The sequence below is a fragment of the Paralichthys olivaceus genome, chromosome 15 (genome assembly GCF_024713975.1).
Source record: "Paralichthys olivaceus isolate ysfri-2021 chromosome 15, ASM2471397v2, whole genome shotgun sequence".
In the NCBI taxonomy this organism is placed as follows: Eukaryota; Metazoa; Chordata; class Actinopteri; order Pleuronectiformes; family Paralichthyidae; genus Paralichthys; species Paralichthys olivaceus.
Genome location: NC_091107.1, coordinates 11,414,261 through 11,434,522, shown reverse-complemented (window position 1 = coordinate 11,434,522; position 20,262 = coordinate 11,414,261). Strand labels below are relative to the sequence as shown.

At 43.2% G+C, this 20,262-nt stretch overlaps 1 protein-coding gene across 3 annotated transcripts in view; it reads left to right on the top strand.

Annotated features, from left to right (window-relative positions):
• Positions 1 to 545: 545 nt before the first annotated feature.
• Positions 546 to 20,262, top strand: part of mtus2a (microtubule associated tumor suppressor candidate 2a) — a 40,274-nt gene continuing 20,557 nt past the window's right edge. For 2 of the 3 annotated variants that reach the window (XM_069539983.1, XM_020086172.2), the window contains exons 1-4: positions 546 to 678; positions 11,730 to 14,047; positions 15,309 to 15,567; positions 18,338 to 18,589. In XM_069539983.1, coding sequence (XP_069396084.1) covers positions 11,984 to 14,047; positions 15,309 to 15,567; positions 18,338 to 18,589 — 2,575 coding nt within the window. In that variant the 5' untranslated portion in view covers positions 546 to 678; positions 11,730 to 11,983. Of the gene's footprint in view, positions 679 to 10,548; positions 10,573 to 11,729; positions 14,048 to 15,308; positions 15,568 to 18,337; positions 18,590 to 20,262 lie in introns of those variants that run through there. The other variant, XM_020086171.2, reaches the window with a different exon arrangement.

Sequence of the window (20,262 nt, the reverse complement as noted above, 5' to 3'; positions counted from 1 at the left end):
TTCAATATCAGTATCAACATGTAGCCATTTACTCTTACAAGTTACGTTTTTGTTTTTGCTTGTCACAATGTCTGTTTCTTCTTGTTAAAGTTTGTATGTTTCATGCACATCTCCCTGTAAATAAAACGAGGTGTTAAAAATCCACATGATCTCTTCCCAGGGGCTCGTGTTTTCATCTGCTACAGGACTCAAAGGTTCACTAAACATCAGTAAATATAGTAAAAAGCTCTCAGGTCAAATCTAAAAAACAGCTTGCATGATGAAATAAACTCACACCACTGCAAAAACTGCATTCAAACATTTTATGTTTTGAATGCTATGACCTTACTATAGAACCCTGTTGTGATTTGACGCTTTACAAATACAATTGAACTGAATGGATTTCTCACATGATCCAGCAGAGGACGCAAACGTGTTGCAAGCGCCTGAGCAGAATGATGCTCTGCGAGGTGTCGGCTGCAGCATCAGCACCGCTCGTCCTCCTCCTCCTCCTCCTCCTGTCCGCAGCATGACTCTCTCTCTCTCTCTCTCTCTCTCTCTCTCTCTCTCTCTCTCCCTCTCCCTCTCTCCCTCTCCACTCAGAGAAGTGGGAGAGGAAGAGGAAAGACGTGCTCGTGTTTTGTTTTTGCAACTCCTGCGTCTCGCCGACATTCTTCAATGAGCCAGAGGAAGCCGAAGGTGAGTCGCACATGTGGAAAACACCTTTTGCGGGTTTCATTTTTACGCAGTGACGCCGCTGAGCCCAGCATCGGGTTCGGTGCGTAATTTCGTATAGAATCTGCGTCTTTGCTGCTGACTCGGTTCGGTTCAGCAGCCAAACGTGGATCTGATCGTGTTGTTTTGAATTATATGGTTTCATGAGGGAAGGTGTGAAATTTCTCAGAGAAAATGACTGTAATATGGAAGTTGAGCCAAGCACGCAGGTGGTAAGTGGAGCAGGAGACTGTAGCTGCATGTGAGGGAGAGAGAGAGAGAGAGTGAGGTAAGAACCAGCAGGTTGGTGATGGATGAAGCAGATCAGGTCTCTGTGGATGATGCTATTGATCACCCATAGATTATGTGGGATTTAGACCAATGATCCACTGCACTGAGAGGGGACAGCGAGGAGAATCTGACGGACTTTATATTTATTTTTGTGAGGTTTTTTTTTGTCCCATCAGACCATACGTAAATTTTGACCTTACAATCAAAAATAAAAAATTGGACAAAATAAAGGACCATGCTCCCATCCTTAATAATTTATTACAATAAAATGCCAGAAATAGTTTTACAATTATTCTATTGTTTTGCCATTTTATTTACCCAGATGTAAACCATTGAATGAAGGCAGCACATGTGAGGTTGAAATAAAGATTTACTTTGATCGTTGTCTGATCAAACCCTTGAGGGAACCTTTTTCACATCTAACAGCATGCTTTCATTTTGTGAATGAGACTCTCACGCTCTCTTGCAGCTGACCTCACTTCATCTTTAGTATCTTATTCTGTACAGAGCCTGAGCAGCCTCATGCACATCAAAAGATATTAGGAGGATTTTTTACTTTTGCAACAATTCCCGTGTCCTCGTCGTCACCTTTAGGTTAATGAAAGCTGTGAGAGATCAGAGCGACGACAGGATGGATCAAATAAAGGTGCAGACGGAGGGCATGTCTTTTACACTCAGCTGTCTCTGACCCTGATTGATTGGCGTCTGATCCTTCAGACCTGGGTTGGCTGTATAGTGTGAAACTGTTGTTTTGTTGTCTGATTATATTATTGTATTAATTCCCAGTATTTTCAGCTTTGAAACTCCATCAGAGTTGACTTTGTTCGGCATTTGGCTGCACTGGTTTTAATTGTTTATTGGAAATGTCTTCCAGCTATTTTTGATCCCAAAACCAGGCACGTCCTTCACCTGTGGATCTTCCAGTATATTTTTTCTAAAACCTACCAATCCCTCCCTGTCATTGTTAATGTGCAGGTTGTCAGTGCATGCTGTGCCAGAGCCTGTGGCCTTGGCTTGTAGCGGCACGCTGTCTGTGCTGTAGCTGCTGTTTTAGATGCGGATGCATACGTGATTGATTCATTACATCTGACCTCTGCAATGTCTGAACAGCAGATCAATTCAGCAGATCGCTGACAGGAAAACCACTCGCAGCAGTGCAAGTGCAAGCGAGTATGTGTTTTGTAGAAGTGCTTGCGGCTCAGGTGCCTGTGTACTAGTGTGTGTGTGTGTTTCTGCAGGTAAGACAGTTTGTCACAAGGCCCAGGAGAGTAGCACACCGGTGCGACCTTCAAGGTCATTTTATAGGACAGCAGAGAGGAGGAGGGGGGGAGGAATGAAGGGAGAAAATGGAAGTGGTAAGTAAAGTGAAGGAGAGAGGGAAGGAAAGTGTGCCATCTCTTAATTATATTTTGTGTTTGCAAGGTTTCCTTAATTCTCAAACCGGTTTTTCATTTTTCTTTGGATTAAAGTGTTTTGCAATGGATATGGTTGTTATGTTCAAGAACATTAATACATATGTGAATGTTGAGAAAGATGTTAAATAAAGAGAGAATGACAGAAAGAGGAAACAGTAGTAGCCATGATAATAATGATTGTTGTGATCACCCATCGATACACAATTAGGCTCCGCTCTGTTTGGTGTGAGGATGATGTGCAAGCTTGTGCAAGCTCGCGTGCACACGCGTGTGTTCAGTGTGAATGAAGTGTCAACACACGTGCAAACGCACACTCTCAAATTCACGCTGCCTTTGTCTCGGAAAGGTGGCAATGAGCCTGTCGTAGCTCCTCCCCTGCAGTCACAGGCAGGACATCACAGGGTGAAGGGGAAGGCACGCCTCCACTGATGGCACACAAACACATACACAGACACACATATACACACTGACACAAACACAAACTTCCCTGTCCCGAAATACCTTTTTCCACTTGTGTGTGTGTATCCATTTGATGAATGTGTGTAGTCACCTTAACGGCAATGCTACAGATTTTTCTATGTGTTTTTTTATTTTTGTGTGCAAGGTCATATTAGTTATATCAGCGAGTTACAAACCAAATGAATGCAACTCTATGAATGAGCTCAAACCGTGCGAGTCTTAGCAGCAGTGTTTTTACGAGGGCAGCACTGTGAGAGCCACAGTTAGCTTGACTGTAAAAAGCCACCGAAACATTCAGTCCATGCCATTCATTTTTCATGACACATCTCCAGACTGTAGCCTGTATCCATATTCTCTTAGAGGCTTGTACCAAAAATAAACTTCAAATGTCAGCAGCAGTATGTTTGAATCCCTGAACGGGATCCTTAAAAGTCCTCCTTGATTTCCCAAAGGAGTTCTTCCCCTCATTGTGTCCCTCCTCATCCTCTTTCACCCAGTGTATGAAAACAATCCTTTTTACAGCCACTTCAAATTATTATTTTTTTCATTTGAACATCATCACCACCCAAAACCCTGAGCTCACTATTCTTCGCTCACCTCTCGCTGATCCTCCGCCAGCTCTCCCTCCCCCATGCCCCTGTGGTTCATCACTTGCACATTACACATGCATACACTCACTCACACATTACAATGCAAACTACAATCCCCCCCTCACACATCCCCAATTCCTTTTCACCGCCCCGGCACCCCCACTTTTCTTCTTCTACAGCATCATTAAATCATTATAGTCTCCTAAAATAAACAGTAGTGACTCAGCCACTCTGAGTTGCTTTTCAGCATCTCTTTGTTTGGGCTGTCTCACCTTGCCAGCTTTATGTCTGACTGTGTGTGTGTGTGTGTGTGTGTGTGTGTGTGTGTGTGTGTGTGTGTGTGTGTGTGTGTGTGTGTGTGTGTGTGTGTGTGTGTGTGTCTGTGTGTGTGTGTGTGTGAGCATGTGGCAACTTCCTCTTAGTCCCACCGATTCCCCTCCATCCTTTCCTTCTTTGTCTGCTTTGTATTTGAAGTGAGCAGCTCTCTCTCCTCCTCCTTACCTCTTTGTTCCCCTCATTACATTTCGCCCACCAGCCATGCAAGAGTTAACGTTTTTCTCTGCGACAGGAGTGAGGGTAGTGGGCGGAGGGGCTTTGCTAATAACAATGCGGTGCTACCAGCAACCAGCATGGCCAGACAACCTATTTCTCCCCTCCACCGTGCATGCCAGCACCCCCATCTGGATCTATGTTAGTGTGTGTTTCCAGGGCACGATGAACCAAATAAACACTAGGCTCACGTCTTCTTATTCTCTCCTCCAGACTGTACTTGTCAGTTTATTTCTGATCATGCTAATCTCCCCAAATTGCTCTTTGTTTTCTGCTCCCAACTCATCAGATTTCTGTGCCAATGCTCGCTTCCTTTCCTGTACATTTGTCCCCCCTCCGACCATCTCACCTACGATCCATCCTCACAGGCTGCACAGCAGAGCCGAACCAGACAGTGAAGCAGGACCCTGTCTGATTTAGTGGAGATGCAGTCCCTGTACTAACAATTAACTAAATGGTTAATTGCATCCTTAAGTGTTTTGTGCAACAGACCTCAAGTTTGTTAGCCACATTCCCCTTTCTCTTTGTCTCTGCTCCTGCGATAGTCCCTGTAGTTGTGTGTGTGTGTTTGTGGGTGGTACTTATCTTTCTTTGCATGTAACTTTGCATGTTCATGTGTAAATAGGTGCATGCATGGTCATATAGGATGTTTGTGGATGTTTTAGTGATCTTCCGTTTGCTTATCTTAGCGCAGTATGTCATCATTTCAGCTGCAACAAAGACACAAGGCTTGTGAGTGAACATGTGTTGATGGATGGACAAGTGTGTGTGTGTGTGTGTGTGTGTGTGTGTGTGTGTGTGTGTGTGTGAGTGCATTGGCAATTTTTCATTTTGCTTCGACAGATAAATCCCATTATTGGCATATTGCGATTATCCGGCGATTTCAAACAACGCCTGCCCGTGCGCAAATAAGGAAATAAATCAGCTTTTATTGCAGATGATCTGATTGTCTTATCCCTCTTATTCAGTTTGGTATGACCACACACCCTGACCTGAGATCCTGCAGAAATCCTGTTACAGTTCCCCATGAAATAGAGTATGAGTCCCCCTGAGAGGCATTCGAATGTGTGTATGTGGGAGTGAGAGTAAGAAAGAGGGAGGCAGAGGGGGAGAGAGAAGAAGAGATTATTCGGGCAGATGTAGTCTGCTGTGCTGGTGTGTCTTCTAAGGATGAAAATGGGACTGATCACCTCACTCAGCCCTCATTAACTCCTTATTATTGAGGTGAGAATGGAGGGAGGAAGAGGAGGATGAGACAAAGACAGGCATAAAATGATTTTTATTGCGAGCAGGACCTGGTCTGTTTTGTTTTGTTTTTTGATGCATAAAATCAGTGCAGATCAACAATCGGCAAAGTGAAGGATACTATTTCTGGATTTGTCTCTGTTCTCCTTCATCATTCTGTGAGACAACATGCTCTCTGGTGTGCACAGCGAGTTATTGCTCGGTTCACACATACAAACACTGAGGAACTGTTTCGTGAATCATCACTTGTGAATTCTTGTCTACAGGGTGCTCATTGTGTCTCCTGTGAAAAAATGGAGCATTAAGCTTATTTCACGTTCTGTCTGTGTTGTGTTGCTAACAGAGATGGGAGGAGAAGGCGTGGATGACTGGAGGCTTAGCTTTTTTTCTCTGAAAAGACTTTCTCTCTAAGCTTCATCCTGCTGGATCATTGTATGTGAACAGAATAAAAAAAGTACTTTTTCATTTTTTTCCTGGATGGATGCAGTTTATTTTTGAATATCCAAAAGTCTGAAATGCATTCACATGTCTTCAGAGAGTATAGATGTTCACAAATTCACACATTTCTGCCACAATCCAGCCTTGGGAAAAGTGGACGTGGACGTGCAAGGATGGTGTCATAAGAGATTAATTACATGCATGCTAAGACACAGTATGTCTTGTATTAGAGGAATGGATTTTCATCTTTGAGGATAACTGCTAGGCTTCATTTTCCTGCGCTAAATCTAATTATGTTATATGGCAACACTCAGGAATCATACATTGTTATGCACATGTTGGCGTTCTGTCCATATGCGTTCCCACTGTCGCTTTTGCTTCTACTTCAGTGTGTGGGAATTCACATCTGTGTAGAAATGTGAGGATGAAAGGGAGATGGGGGAACCTGTGTGTGTGTGTGTGTGTGTGTGTGTGTGTGTGTGTGTGTGTGTGTGTGTGTGTGTGTGTGTGTGTGTGTGTGTGTGTGTGTGTTGTTTGGGTTCCCCAGGGACCACGGAGCTATAAAACCTGTCTGCTCTTCTGTGGGGGAGGAGAGGAGCAAAGCCAGAGTGCCAAAGACAAATGGCATCTGTAATAGCCACATGTGCTGCTGGAGCGACAACAAAGACGCTGAAGGACGGCATGTGTTGATGTGTGTGTGTGTGGGTGTGTGTGTGTGTGTGTGTCTGTGCAGGTGAGCGTCTTTGTGCTGTCACATGTGTACATATGTTACTGGAAATGTAAAGCTGTGAGCTCTGTGGCAGTTTCTTTTGAATTAGCATTTCTTTTCACAGCAATAACATTCTGTACAACACCCTCTCCTTTACTTTGTGCCTGAAAATACTATTGGCGGCGATTTCATACAGCTTAGCGTTGAATATTAAATCAAAGCTATCCTTTTTGTGGCATAAACTATTGAACATGTTAAACTTAACCTCTAATGGAAGAAGGAATCTTGAGTGGGAAAAATACAAACCCGCCCGCTGACCCCATCTCCTCCTCATATCTTCACTACGAGCCCTAAGAGGGAAACATGGATACCTCTTATGGAAATATATATGATCCCAGCTTCCTCAATGGGAGCAATTTAGCCCTCATTAGCAGTATATTATGGGAAAAGAGTCTCAATAATTAAAAACCATTCCGCTCTATTAGACTCATATAACAGAGTCACTTCAGAAATCTCCATAGGTCTAACTTGTACCATAGAGTCTGTGTTCCCCAGCATCAAGCTAATTAGAATTCCTGCTGACAATAAGAGGATCTCAGAAGGATGGAGAAGGCCTCTCTCTACTTTCCGGTTCTACTACTCACATTTAAATTTTTCCCCCTCATTTCCGCACCTTGTGAGAAGAGCTTTTATGATCGGTTAGCAGCCCGGTGCAGCCACAAAACCAAGTCCTTGACAGGATTTGATGACTATTCTGATGTCGTCTCATCCTGCTCCATGCTCTCATCATTTCAGCAATGCGTCCATCTACCCACTCGCAGGGATGTGATTGCCTCAGTATGAGTCACATGTGTCTGGTGGGGAGAAGAACCCTTGTCTTTCACTCTGATATTTCATCTCATTGTTGGGGGGGGGCAATAAACACATTTTTTTGGTTCACCTTTTTTTGCACCAGTTGTGCATCATCTTTGAAAACTTCAAAACGCTCAATTTTGAGTCTATAATTAGCACAAGTGCTTTTCACGCCGACTTATTAAAACTATATTAGTTCGATAATGAGGGCGACAACTTTCAGCTATTCCCAAAATGGGGGGGTCCACACCCCCTATCCCCCCAGGTAAAATCTGCCCCTGACTCCACTTTTTTTAGAACTGCGTGTGTGCATTGCGTGTTTTGTTCGGCCACATGTATCTTTAACCATGAGCATCTTTGTGATCTCATATGTGAAATGCACCGCAGAATGTATGCATGAGCTGTCAGAGTAAAAGCATGAAGCTGACCTTCAGACTAGACTCTGTCTTTCTAATGCTGACCTTTTTTCCCTGATGAAAGATGCAGGGGTCAACACGTACTGCATATTCTCCATTTCCCAGTAATATGGCATTGCCATGACAACAGGAACCGGACTGTTGAAAAGTCTTCTCAGGTTTTGCCTCCTGGTGTTTTCCCGGAGGAGTTCAGACTGAGTACTTCAAGTGATGGGTCGCTGAAGCAAAGCCTGCATCATTAGATATTCCTGCATCATCAGATATTCCTGCCATGATAACCTCAACATGAGGAATAATACTGATCTTGTCCTCTCTTGGAAAAGACTAAAAATCAGCACAAACTAACCAATGGGTCGGTGGTTCAATCCTAAATTCCTCCAGTCTGCCTTCCCAAGTGTCCTTGGGCAAGATACTGAGCCCCAAATTGCCCCTGACAGCTGTACTGACAGTATATGAATGGTGTGTGATAGAGAAAGTGCTGCATATAGAAGTTCTGTATGTGCATGAATGAGTAAATGACAATTGTAATGTATAGCACTGAGTGATCAATACGACTGTAAAAGTATAACTTAAATATCTTCTTATTATCATTTGTTGTTCCAAAAAATATAAATGAACTATGGTATTTGCTCCATTCAGCTTTCAATCCCTCTCATGAAAACAAACGTGATCCCTGTGTTTCCTCCCCATCAAATATATTTTTCCACATTTGTTTCCACATTGTACAAAGAGTAACCTCTTTGTACAATTCATACTTCAATCAAAGGAAACATGAACTCAGCTCCTCACCAACACTTCTTCATCCATCCCCTCTCCAGCACGTTCTCCTCTGTACTCTTAACACAAGTCTCCTGAGGATGCACCTCATTTTTTGTATTTGATCTCTCCACATTGAGTCTTTTTACTCAAACAGTTCTTGAGCTTTGTTACGTTCTCACGTCTGGCCTGTGCCAGATTGGTTTTGTCCGCCTCTCACCATGGGGCGATGCTGTGCTCATTCTGGTTCAGCCACTGTGACGGAGCTCAGCGCTCAGCCTCCCCAAGACTGCTGCCATCAGCACAAGCTCTGGCACTACATCAGTGCTGTAATCGATCTGCCACCATGTCCTCTCAGACAATTCTCTCACTCTCTAATATTCACTCTCTGTCTCTTTCCCTCCCGTTCTCATCCCTCCCCTTCCCCCACCTCTCTGAAATGTGTTTTGTAATTAGCTAGTTATCTGATTGTGTGAACCAATTCAGTGTAAATATTAGCAGTGCACACAAAGGCAGAGCGCAGCAGATGATGTGTGGTTTATCCTATGTGTTGTTTGTATACCACAATGAATGGATGAATAAATTAATCTTCCCTTTCTTCTCTACAATCTTGATCCAAAGCACAATTTGACCAGTGCTTGTGCAGTGCATATTCTAGACATGCATGTTAGGAATGGGCCGGTTGCTTGTTCTGTGGGGGTGCTGGTTGCACTATTTTTTCTGAAACTGCAGAAGTGACCAGCAGTAATTGAGCCACTGCAACTGAAAACCTGTTGCAGGATTCAGCCCTGAAGCTGCAGCACCGCTGCTGCACAAAGAGCTGTTCACATGTTTATCCAAAGTTCGGTGAAGCTCGACCCAGTACACAAAACCCTGAACTGGAGAATCAGGTGTCACTAACATTGATGGTCGATGGTCACGGGTTTATTCTAATTTCATTGATATTGAATGTCTCATTTGTAAGTTTGAAGCTGATAAGGTGAATGGTTTTGGAGACATGCGTTCACAGACAGAGAGAAGAAGATTTCTGGAATTAGTAGATACATAGTGAAGAACTTGATATGTTAGTCAGGATCTGAATATATGATCAAAGTATTAATATTTGGATTTGAATTTTATTGTGATTTAATGAAATAACCTTTTTAAATATTCAGCTTAGAGTTCCCCTATTCTTTTCAGGAAACTATGATAATGTCTCCAAAATATGTTTAGGCTGACATTCAGGAATGCTAATCGTATCCTTGAGTGTCTCATCTCCTGGTTCATTTGGACAAACTGTAGCGCTACACTTGCAGCATCAGATGAGACACAGGCAGTGGATGCTGCCGTCTTTGTGCATCTCAGAGTTCACTGGTATCACTGCCAGAGGACACACGGAGCAGGCACCTGCTAATGAGAATAAACTCCCCCGCTGCACGTTTAATTAGAAGGTGGGTTATATTTGAACTGTGGAAACTACTCAAATATTCAGTGTGATGGTTGGAAGACACATATTTGACTACATAATGACCAGTTCATTCTAAACATACAATATTCACTGTGTACATGAACCTGACCACTGTGATAGAAAGTCCAGTTATCAAATAAACAAAAAAAGATTCTCCTTTCTTGGAAAATTGAAAGTTGATTTGGTTTTAAAGTTGTTGAAGACAGAAGAAGTCCTCATAGAGCTTTTGCATATTATGGAGGGATTGAAATTTAAAAAGACACTGGAATTTTTTTGTCTGAGCAAAATCATTAGTCTTAAAACCGCTCTGGGTTGGCAACGTGGCGTGACAAAACCTCTCAGACATTTGCCTGCCCTGTCATCTCCTCAATGTGTGTCAGGGACCAAGCAGCAAGCACAGGATTTCAAGAATGAAAAACAAGCAAATTAAGTAGAAAACTGGGGATCCCATTAAAAGGGATCAGTCAGAACTATACTCTGACAAAGCATTACATTAACTCTCACAAATGATTCATAAATGAGACAAGACGGAGACATATAAGCTGGCTGATCAATTCATTTGGAAATGATGGGGGGGAAACAATGAAAACCCCATTCCCCCAATGCTGATTCAGCACTTGGTCTTGTCCAATTACTGGGTGTGTGTATTTAAACAGGCTCCACCCTCTGCTTCCTCTTGTCCAAACCAGGAAGAGCTGAACTGAAGCTGCAGGTAACTCAAGACAAAGAAAATGAATCAATATGACTTATAAGGACAAAACATTGTAAACCAAATGTGCGTTCCTCATTTAGAAAACAACCAAGTGTCAGAAATGTCACAATCAAACAAAAACATGTTGGAAATTATAACGTGAGTGTGCATAACCTCAGAGTGGATTTTCCATTATCACGTGTCGCTGTGGATATGGCCAACACAGTGTGTTGGTAGCACCACATGCAACCAGTTAAGATAGCCTCATGTACTGAGTACTCAGTGATCTGAGGCTTGGTTTTCTGTGCATCCTGCAGAATGTCGCTTTCAAATGAATCAGCATGTGCTGCTGTGTGCGATCAAATTGTGGCTTTGGCTTAAGCAGCCATATGGCATGTTGGAAAAGGCCTGTTGAGAGAGAGGAGTGTGTACTCCCCTGCAGTGATTAGACATACAGTATGGATTTCTCCCTTCAGAGCTGGTGTTTCTACTCCTCACCTATAAAAACACCCACACATAATTATCAGGTTTTTTTATTTTCGATACATGCACACACTCAAGCACACTGTTTGCTTGTGTTATGCTGTAAAGCTGAAATGGTTGGAACATTGCTGATGTTTTAATCTTATCTTCATCTTGCATTCTACTTTCCAATGTCTCTAGAGGAAAAAAGCTCATTGCAAAACACTTCACACCCTTCCCTCTCTTCCTCCCTGTCATCATCAGCCATTCCCATGGCGATTCCTTCACTTACATCCTGTCTCCTCTCCTATCACTTACCTCTTTTCTTCATGCATCATTTGATCATTTAATTCCTATTGTTGATATTGCACCTCTTTATTAATGTTTTTTTCAATCCAGCAGTTGCTTGTTAAAAAATGCAAATCGAAAAATGCATTTAAAGTGGAAACAAGATCCTGTCATCTTGTGTGTTTTTGTCTCATGGACTGCCTGTTCCATTCAGTTTCAAATGACCATCCATTGATATTGATTTAGTCTCAAAAGACTGTAAGCTATACACTGCTAATGTCCAAAATTGCTGCAACACAAACCAGACTAAATATAAAACAACTAAATTGGCTCTGTGGGGGGAAAACTGAATGGCTTATACTGAAGTGGCTGGAATTCAGGCATAATAGTTGCTCTTGCTTACAGTTTCTTTTGTCATTTTTATTCAGGTCGAACAAACCACCATCTCCCTGAAGAGCTATCGAAGGCGGCTTTGTTTCCACACAGTAAATACAACATAAGCCCGGAGTTGAGGTGGAAAAGATTTCATGAGATGAAATTTTGTCCCTGGAACACACTGAGGGGCCATCATCACGCAGACCCTTTAGAGGAGAGGCCGGTCATAGAAATATTTGTAACTCCATTAATGGCCCCAGCAACCTGCATGTGTCTTTCGTGAATAAGTCAAAATAATCAGTTCGACATGAGTATCCCAACAAGTTTCCAGGGACTGAGGGTCAGTGTGGACAGAGGAGATAAGATCGGAAACAAAACCCAGATCCAGTTCGCCCAGTCTGGGGATGATAATGCCAATCGATTATCTTCCATTGGTGATCTAGAAGGAAGGAGACTGACAAAGGATACAAGATACGGCACAAGTTCAATTCCTCCTTTGGTGTCTCAGAGTGAATCCCCTGACAAGTTGGTGATCTGGGGCGCAGAGCAGCAATGCCTGGAGCCGGAGCTCAGAGAGTTTGAGCTTGTAGAGTGTCAGGAGATACATACGTTTTTGAGAAACAGGGATCAGGATGAGGAGGACAACGAGGAGGAAGACGACGGAGGAAGTATGAGGGATGGACGAGATGAGGGCCCCATGTCCATATCGTCCAGTTCAACTGCCAGTTCCGCTTCAGTCGGCATGAAGCGAAATGACAATGACAGCAACAAAGTGGAGAGGAGAATGCAGAGGGACAAAGGGGGGCAGAAAAGGATTGCCTGTCATAGCACTGAAGAGTTAGACACATGTGTGACAGGCTCAATAGGAAGGGGGAAGGGAGGTATGAAGGAGTCCAAGTCTGAGACAAATGTGTTTGTCTCCAGTTTGTCAGCCATTGCCCTCAGTGGGAGCTTGTCCAGTGCTCTAGACAGTACCGGAGAAGCACCGTCTCCTATCTCTCTTTCCAACCCCAAATCCTACCCTTACCCAAATGCCAACAATGCTACCTCAGCCTACACCAGGAGAAGGGCATTCCCTGCAGATGCCAACCAGAACTCGGCATCATTGCATCCTCAGGAGAAACATGACTATCCTCAATTCTGCAGCCAGGATCAGAGACAGAAGGAGGGAAGCCATCACAGAAATGGAGTGTCCTCTAATGTGGGCCTGGGCCAAAGGAGGAGGGCTGGATTTGATGAGAGGGTTCTGCCACCCCGACAGCAACAGCTTGTCAGACCTCTCTGTCAGACTGAAATGGGGAGAGCGAGGAGCTTTGCAGAGCCCAATTCGCATCGAGATGACACAGTCCAACCCAGTTCTCCCAGCCACAATCCAGATTCATACAGTAATGAGTCAAACACAAAGTTTACAAAAACTTCTCTACGTGAACCATCTGATTTCTCCCATCTCTACAACACAGCTTTATTCTACCAGTCCAGGCAGCCCAGCCAGGCAGCCCAGAGGGAGGCTGCGCCTGTAGAAAAACCGCCAGCTGCAGTAACACGGCTTAGTTCCAGTCCTCCCAACCCTCCCACCTTAGAGAAGAGACCACAGACTCAATTCACATACAGAAGGAATTGCTCCAGTCCCAACAGAACAGGAATTGAATCCAGGTCATCCACTCCTCCTCACTCCCCTCATATGACACCCCAGGGCTCACCACGCAGGCAACCCTCTGTGTACCATGTTTCCAGGAATGTCTCTGGAGTGGTTAGACATATCCCGTCAGGATGCAACCCTGCTGTACCGACGTCAGCTCAGGGCTATGGCAACAGTTGCTTGAGAGCACCAGTCAAAACTAATATAAGCACAAGCGGAATCCCCAAAGCGCCTCTTAACAACCAGCAGAGCTCGCCCCACTCTAACTACAACCCCAGCCCCAAAGAGAGCTCCCCATCACCAAAACTTAAGCCCAAGGGAGTTCGCCCTAAAATCATCACTTATGTCCGAAAAAATCCTCAGATTAAGCCCCAAGCTGCTGACGGACCATATCAGGTATCCTCTCTGCCATCCAGGCTCTCAACTTACTCACACGGCCAAACATCCAATTCTTTCAAAGGCAATGCTAAAGACCCCTCCAAGTCTGGCACAGAACTCAGAGGAGCCCCAGTGCTAATGGCCTCAAATCTGCTTTATGACAAATACCGGCAAGACATGCAGACAAACATCTTCCCATCAAGTGTGCTGAGCAGGAGTATCAGGCCCCCTGGACACGCAAACACTGTCCCCCCTGCACACACACATGCCACTCCGCATGTGCACCCTCACAGCCACACAGCACCACCCAAACTGGGCAGTAAAGCAGACAACTTCTATGGGGCATCATCAGAGGTGAGTATTTTGTACTTTGTACTCGAAGTGCAGTGTATAATTTGAGTAGATTTTGTATTTGATGTCTGTTGTAGTTTGGCTTAGTGCTCATTGTTATTCAGAGGATTTTTTTGTCAATTGAGTCCGACTCATGTTTGGTGGCCGATGCTGTGATCTATATCTGATACCAATAAATCGGCTGACGTGTTCTTAAGAATTGGCAGTGATAAAGCAATGTAATTGAGGCTTAAACATAAACTAATAAGCATAAATATAAGAAAACACAAATACAATTATATATAACTTGAATTAAGAAAATAAACATATATGTTCCTTCATAATTTCATATCAACATGTCTGTAAAAGGAACGTATTGGACAGATTTTATCAGCCAACCAACCATTAATTAGCAGCGGATAATTACTGACTTACAGTATGTCATATACACTAATGCTGCATTCTTGTGTTCTTTGAGGTCCAGTTTCCTGATTATTCTCACACCACACGAATATGAAGTCCAAAGACAAACTTCATATAATTTTTCTTGATTCCACATATCAATGTCCCCAGATATTCCATATTTTCTATCCCACAGTAACTATGTATAATTCATCACAGATATTCTGAATTTTATCCCCACTAAAGCTCTCACAAGAGCTTTATTGCTTTAAAGTCATTCCTTATTGATTCTGATTAAATAGCTTTATAAGGCATTCATATTCCTACAGCATCAAGCACCAACATGTGGAAATAAATAGTTAATGCATGCTCAAGTACAAGGCCCATAGGGACATTTCAATTCTCAAGGCTTCATACAACACTGGATGAGAGTTCCATACATTGAGCAAACTCCATTAAGAAATTACACTCCCAAATTATGCTGGTGATGTTAAACACGCTACTTACAGCAGATAAAACTAGATGTGTAGCACATGATCAGTCATATCATATTTGTTTTGTTCAAACAGAATTTTTGATAACAGATTTGAGTCTATGTCTGTGGATACATTCAAAGCTGTAGAATATAATTGTGGCATCTGCTATTAGATTGCATGGTGCATCAAAGCTTTGTTTCTCTGTGTCCACAGGCAAAATACACAAAAGCAATCATGTGTTGGCAGGAAGATGTAGATCAGTAAACACATTAGCTTATTTCCTTACTGTAAGGAGGATATACAAACATGATGAAAGTCTACAAAATTATGTTTACGCTACAGACCTCTAAATAGGTTATAAGATAATTATTTAATAGTAATTTTGATCAATTGCATTCATTCCCTAGGTGGGAAGATCTGCCAGTTTTAAGGGGAGTTCTGCTGAGGACACGCTGCAGCCCCGGACGGCCGCTCAGGCTGGAGGCAGCAGCAGTCTCCTGCGCTCTGGCCGAGGTCTGCGTCTGGGCCTGGGAGCTGTCAACAGGGCGGCTACAGGTGCAGCCAAGGGCAGAGGACCTGGTCAAGGTCAGAGGTCGGTGTTGGTTTTCAGCCAGCCAGTCCAACCTGTCAGCCCTGCAACCAGTCAGAGAAGCCAAGATAACACAGGTACATAAAACCTTCCCTCACAGCATGTTTTTTTTTGCCTCATGTTTCCTCACAGAAAACAGCTGGATTGCCAGATGGGGACCGTCTCTGTGGAGCTACAGTACGCATCCGAGTATATTCCAGCAATCCAAAATTTGACACACTAGAGAGCTACCTTATCTTTCGTCTACTTTGCAGAAGCGAAGAGTTGTGGGACTTTTTTCTTCTTCCTAAAATTGGCCTGAGATGAAGGCAGCTCATTAAAATGCATTCTCTGAGATTAATTTTGGCTGATGTGATTGGAGGGTTTTTAGAAATACTGAGGGGAGCAATTCTGCTCCAGGAGGATGCCATCTACAAAACAAAATAAATAAATACGCTTGCTCACACTCTTTTTTCATGCAGCAAATTTCTAATACAGATGCCTCCGATAGCACTTCTGACTGCTGAAGTGAGATTTGCATTACAGCTCACGAATGTCGCCGGAATATGAAATTTGTTCATCGCTCGGCACTCTGCTGGAAAGCTGTGGCATTTATCATTCACATGCATATTTGATCTGCTCTTTCCCTGAGTGTCATAACCTGGACACACAGTAAAAATACACATGTACATTCATTCCCACATAACCCAAAGCTGCACGTATAGAATTGATCAGCACAGGGTTATGATGTGCCAGGCATCCTTATCATAATCCCTATTAATACATATGTATGGTGTCCCGGAGCTGCTACTCGGCCCTCTGGGATATAGTCTTTGAAGTGAAAAGCAATTAACGGTTAAATAACGTCAGTATCTTTCTGCCTGAATCATCTCTCATCACTGTTGTACCCTGGCCTACACACACTGCATTTATAAACACCAGTGCAAATATACTGAATATATTGGTCAGCATTATGTGTATCTGTCATTTTGTTGTTTTTTCACCCATGTTCTGGAGAGATTTGAGCTTTAACCTTCTTTTCTTTTCTTCATCACTGTATTTTACAACTTTTTAGCCTTTTGTGAATTATAATCTCTTTTACACAATTTCACTAATGGTACTAAATAGCTGTAGTATACCGTTTTAAATTACTCTACTTGTGTAATTATGCAGCAGGTTTTAAACTCCGATGAGGATCATACCCCAGGACATTTGCGTTGAAGCTGTACTTCTGCATGTAGGGGGCGCTCACCCTCCCTCCCTCACAGCAGCGGAGCGCTTTGAGGGAGGGAGGGTCGATTTGCTTCGGTCGAGCTGCAGAGATTGCGGTGCACCCAAGTATCACATTTAATAACATGCAATTTAACGCTTTGTGGAGGAAATCTGTGCAGGTTGTTGCAACTCACCTTGGGCTCTAATTAAAATCGGTCGGTCATTATAATGCTTATCCCGACTGTCTGTCCCATTGACTTTTCTAAGCCGTATTTACATAATTCACCTCAAGTTTGGGTCCTTCTTTCAGTGAGAGCCTGTGGATGGATGTGTTGCTTTTCTGTTTTGTTGTTGAGAAACTGGAGGTAGTGTTTCAGACCTGAGGGCAAAGTACATTTATTTTATTCAAATCTGTTGCGTGGCTGCAGGGACAAACTGCAAGCCCAGGAAAACACCCTGCAGGCTTTTATGATTTATAGTGTGTGTCCTAAATTCACATTTGCATGAATTTTAGTCCTATTTTTGTTTCTTTGGAGAACCACTTTTTCAGGCCGGGTGTGTTTGCAGGTGGGATTTGTTGCATTAGAAAGAGAGAGAGGGAAGAAAGAAGGAAAGAAGGAAGGAAAGAAAGAAAATGACAATGAAAATGACAGGGAAGGAAGGAAGGAACAAACAAACAAATGAAGGAAAGAAGTCAGAGTAAAAAAAGTTATTCTTCAAGATTTTCCTTTTAGGTATAGATCAGAATAATGTGTGTTCTCATTGAACAGGAACATTGGTCCATCATATCCATCCTAAAGTGGATATTTCTCCCCCTCACTTCTCTTCCTCATCTCCTAAATGGCTTAATTGGAGTGGAGGGGTTGCAGGAGGGAAATCAGGGCATTTATCTTTAATGATCCTGACCTTCTCACTCAAGAGGGGCGTCCTATTTTGTCTCTCTCCTCCACCAACTGTCTCTCTTGTCCTGTAGAGTGCTGTGGAGAGGAGTGGGGGGGGGGGGGGGGGGGGGGGGGGGGGGGCACGTTATCTTTGCAGCCAGCAGAGGATGCTTTTCTTCTGCAGGATCTAGACCCTTTACTGCGAGCTGGGGCAGCCAAAATGGGGCTTCTATTCCAAGGCCTGGGGTTTTTTGCCCAATGTGTGTGTGTACATGTGTGTGTATATGTGTGTGTGCCATGGTCAGTCATGCCTGCACATTTCATCTGTTTTGCTGTTGGAAATCATAGATTACCAAGAGGGAGGATTTCTCCCCATTGCTCACTAACAAAAGCCGCCACCATGGAGCTGTGATTACTTTTTTATCCTCTCTTTGATTCCCTGTCCTTTTACAATGGTGCCCTGCATTTACAGTGGAGTAAAATGTCTTAAAAAAGGGATAAGATATCCACATCAAGAAAAACGAGCATTCTTCAACTGAAACTTTAACAAAAACTTGAACTGTTCTAAGGTCAAAAAACGATCTAGCCTAATTGAGTCCTGAAGTTTATTCCAACTCTGAGGAGAGTGGTATCTGAATGCAACATTCAGAATAATTTCCTGTTTGAACGACAAAGCTTTGCATGCAGCGCATTCCAAACAGGCAGGTCTAGAATGGGTATTGCACTAATAAAAGAAGGATTCCTCACAACTCTTCATTTTGTGTTTTTCTAACAGATGAGGTGTTCACCCAGCATATTCCTCCTGCGGCTCCAGCAATGGCCGCAGCCCAGCCCCAGTCCGCCGCCGCCAGGTCCCTGCTGCCCAAAGCGAGCCAGTCGGGCCTGCGCCCCCCAGGCTTCAGCTCCAGCCGTCTCCCCGCAGGCCGCCTGGCAGCGTTCGGCTTCGTCAGGAGCTCCAGTGTGTCGTCCGTCTCCTCGGCTCACTCCGCTGACAGCACACAGAGTGACCCCTGCAGGACAGCTCACCGTGAGTGCGCTCATTACAAATCTGTTGATGCAGGGGAATTTGAGAGCTGATCCCTGCTGTGCGTTTAGATTTTGCTGCATCGTGTGGTTTGTCGTTTTCACAACATACTGGTATTTATCAGTTAACTTAATGGCTCATTCAAACACACCCACTTTATCATCATCATGAGTACACTATTATTATCACCATACTGCTTTTATTGCCTCCTTCTATGTATTCCCCTCATGAATATAGTTTGCATAAACAGCCCCCCCCCACATTCATTATGGTGTAGTCTGCTTTCTCTTCCTGAGCTCCGCCTCACTAACAATGTGTTCTCTAATCTGTGTGTAATACACAAGCTGCATACAATTAGAAATAAAGCTGCACAATAAAGCACATTTTTTATAACACAAGAAGACACTATATAAAGTATGCAGCTATTTACAGTATAAATGTGTTATTGTTAATAGAGGGGTATTTTGACATCTAACGTATAAAACTATCCCTTTGTTTGTTCATTCGTCTCATATGATTGACCCAATCAGCCGCCCTATTATGAGTCATTTAAAATCATTATCATATTATCATACTAGAGGTCAGAGCATTGTCATATTTTCACTAATTAATTTGCTCCAGGATGATTTTCCGTGCATGTAGCAAAGCTGGTGTGATATCGCAGACAACTAGATGACTTGACTTTAGAGAAGTTAAAAAACATGTACATTTTCCCAGTTTACCACAGCAATAGTGATATTTTGTTTATTCCCATACTAAAAAATAAACTTTGAGTCATTAAATATTCCCATTTGACAGCTTAGCTTTTATGCATCTTGAATGTATGTGAAAATAACAGAGCACAACATGTCAGTCCCAGGATTCATCAGTAATTTAACAGCCACGTAACTGGGTCTGTGCTGCACATTCAGTCAGCATTCTCTGTTGAGAGATCAGTTTGCTGACCGAACTGTGAGGAAATAGTTTTTATTATCACAGTCAGCTGCACGTGGACATGCAAGTTGTGATTTCAGTGCTGCCTCTCTGGCTGGTTGGGTAGTTGTGTGTGTGTGTGTGTGTGTGTGTGTGTGTGTGTGTGTGTGTGTGTGTGTGTGTGTGTGTGTGTGTGTGTGTGTGTGTGTGTGTGTGTGTGTGTGTGTGTGTGTGTGTGTGTGTGTGTGTGTGTGTGTGTGTGTAATGTGACCTACATAGGGAACACTTGCTCTTCCTCTCCCAGTTACAGATGACGTACAGCATCTGCACCCTCACGCACATCAGCTCCCCTCTTATGTCATCACTCCTTTCCCTCATTCCCTCCTTTTGTACTTTATACTTTTTTTATCCTTTTCTCTCTCTCCAATTGGTTGAATATGAGAACAAACTGTGCGAGCAATGTGGGGGAGGCACCTCTTCAGCTGCTGTGAAGCAGGGAGATGAGGAGTCCCTCAGGTATTTGGAGAAGAACCTGATAATTGAAAGAAAGTGTAAATGTGGAGGTTGTCATTTTTTAACAAGCCTGTCAGAAGGCATTGATGTTAAGTTTATCATTCTTTTTAATCTCTGAATGTTTTTTGTTTCATGTTTGGGCAAAACCAGTGTGAGACTGTGTGCGTGCGTGTGCGTCCGTCCTTCCTCATCTTTCTTGTATTCTTATTATTTTTCTATTCTCTCCTTTTTCTTTTTATACTTAAATTTCT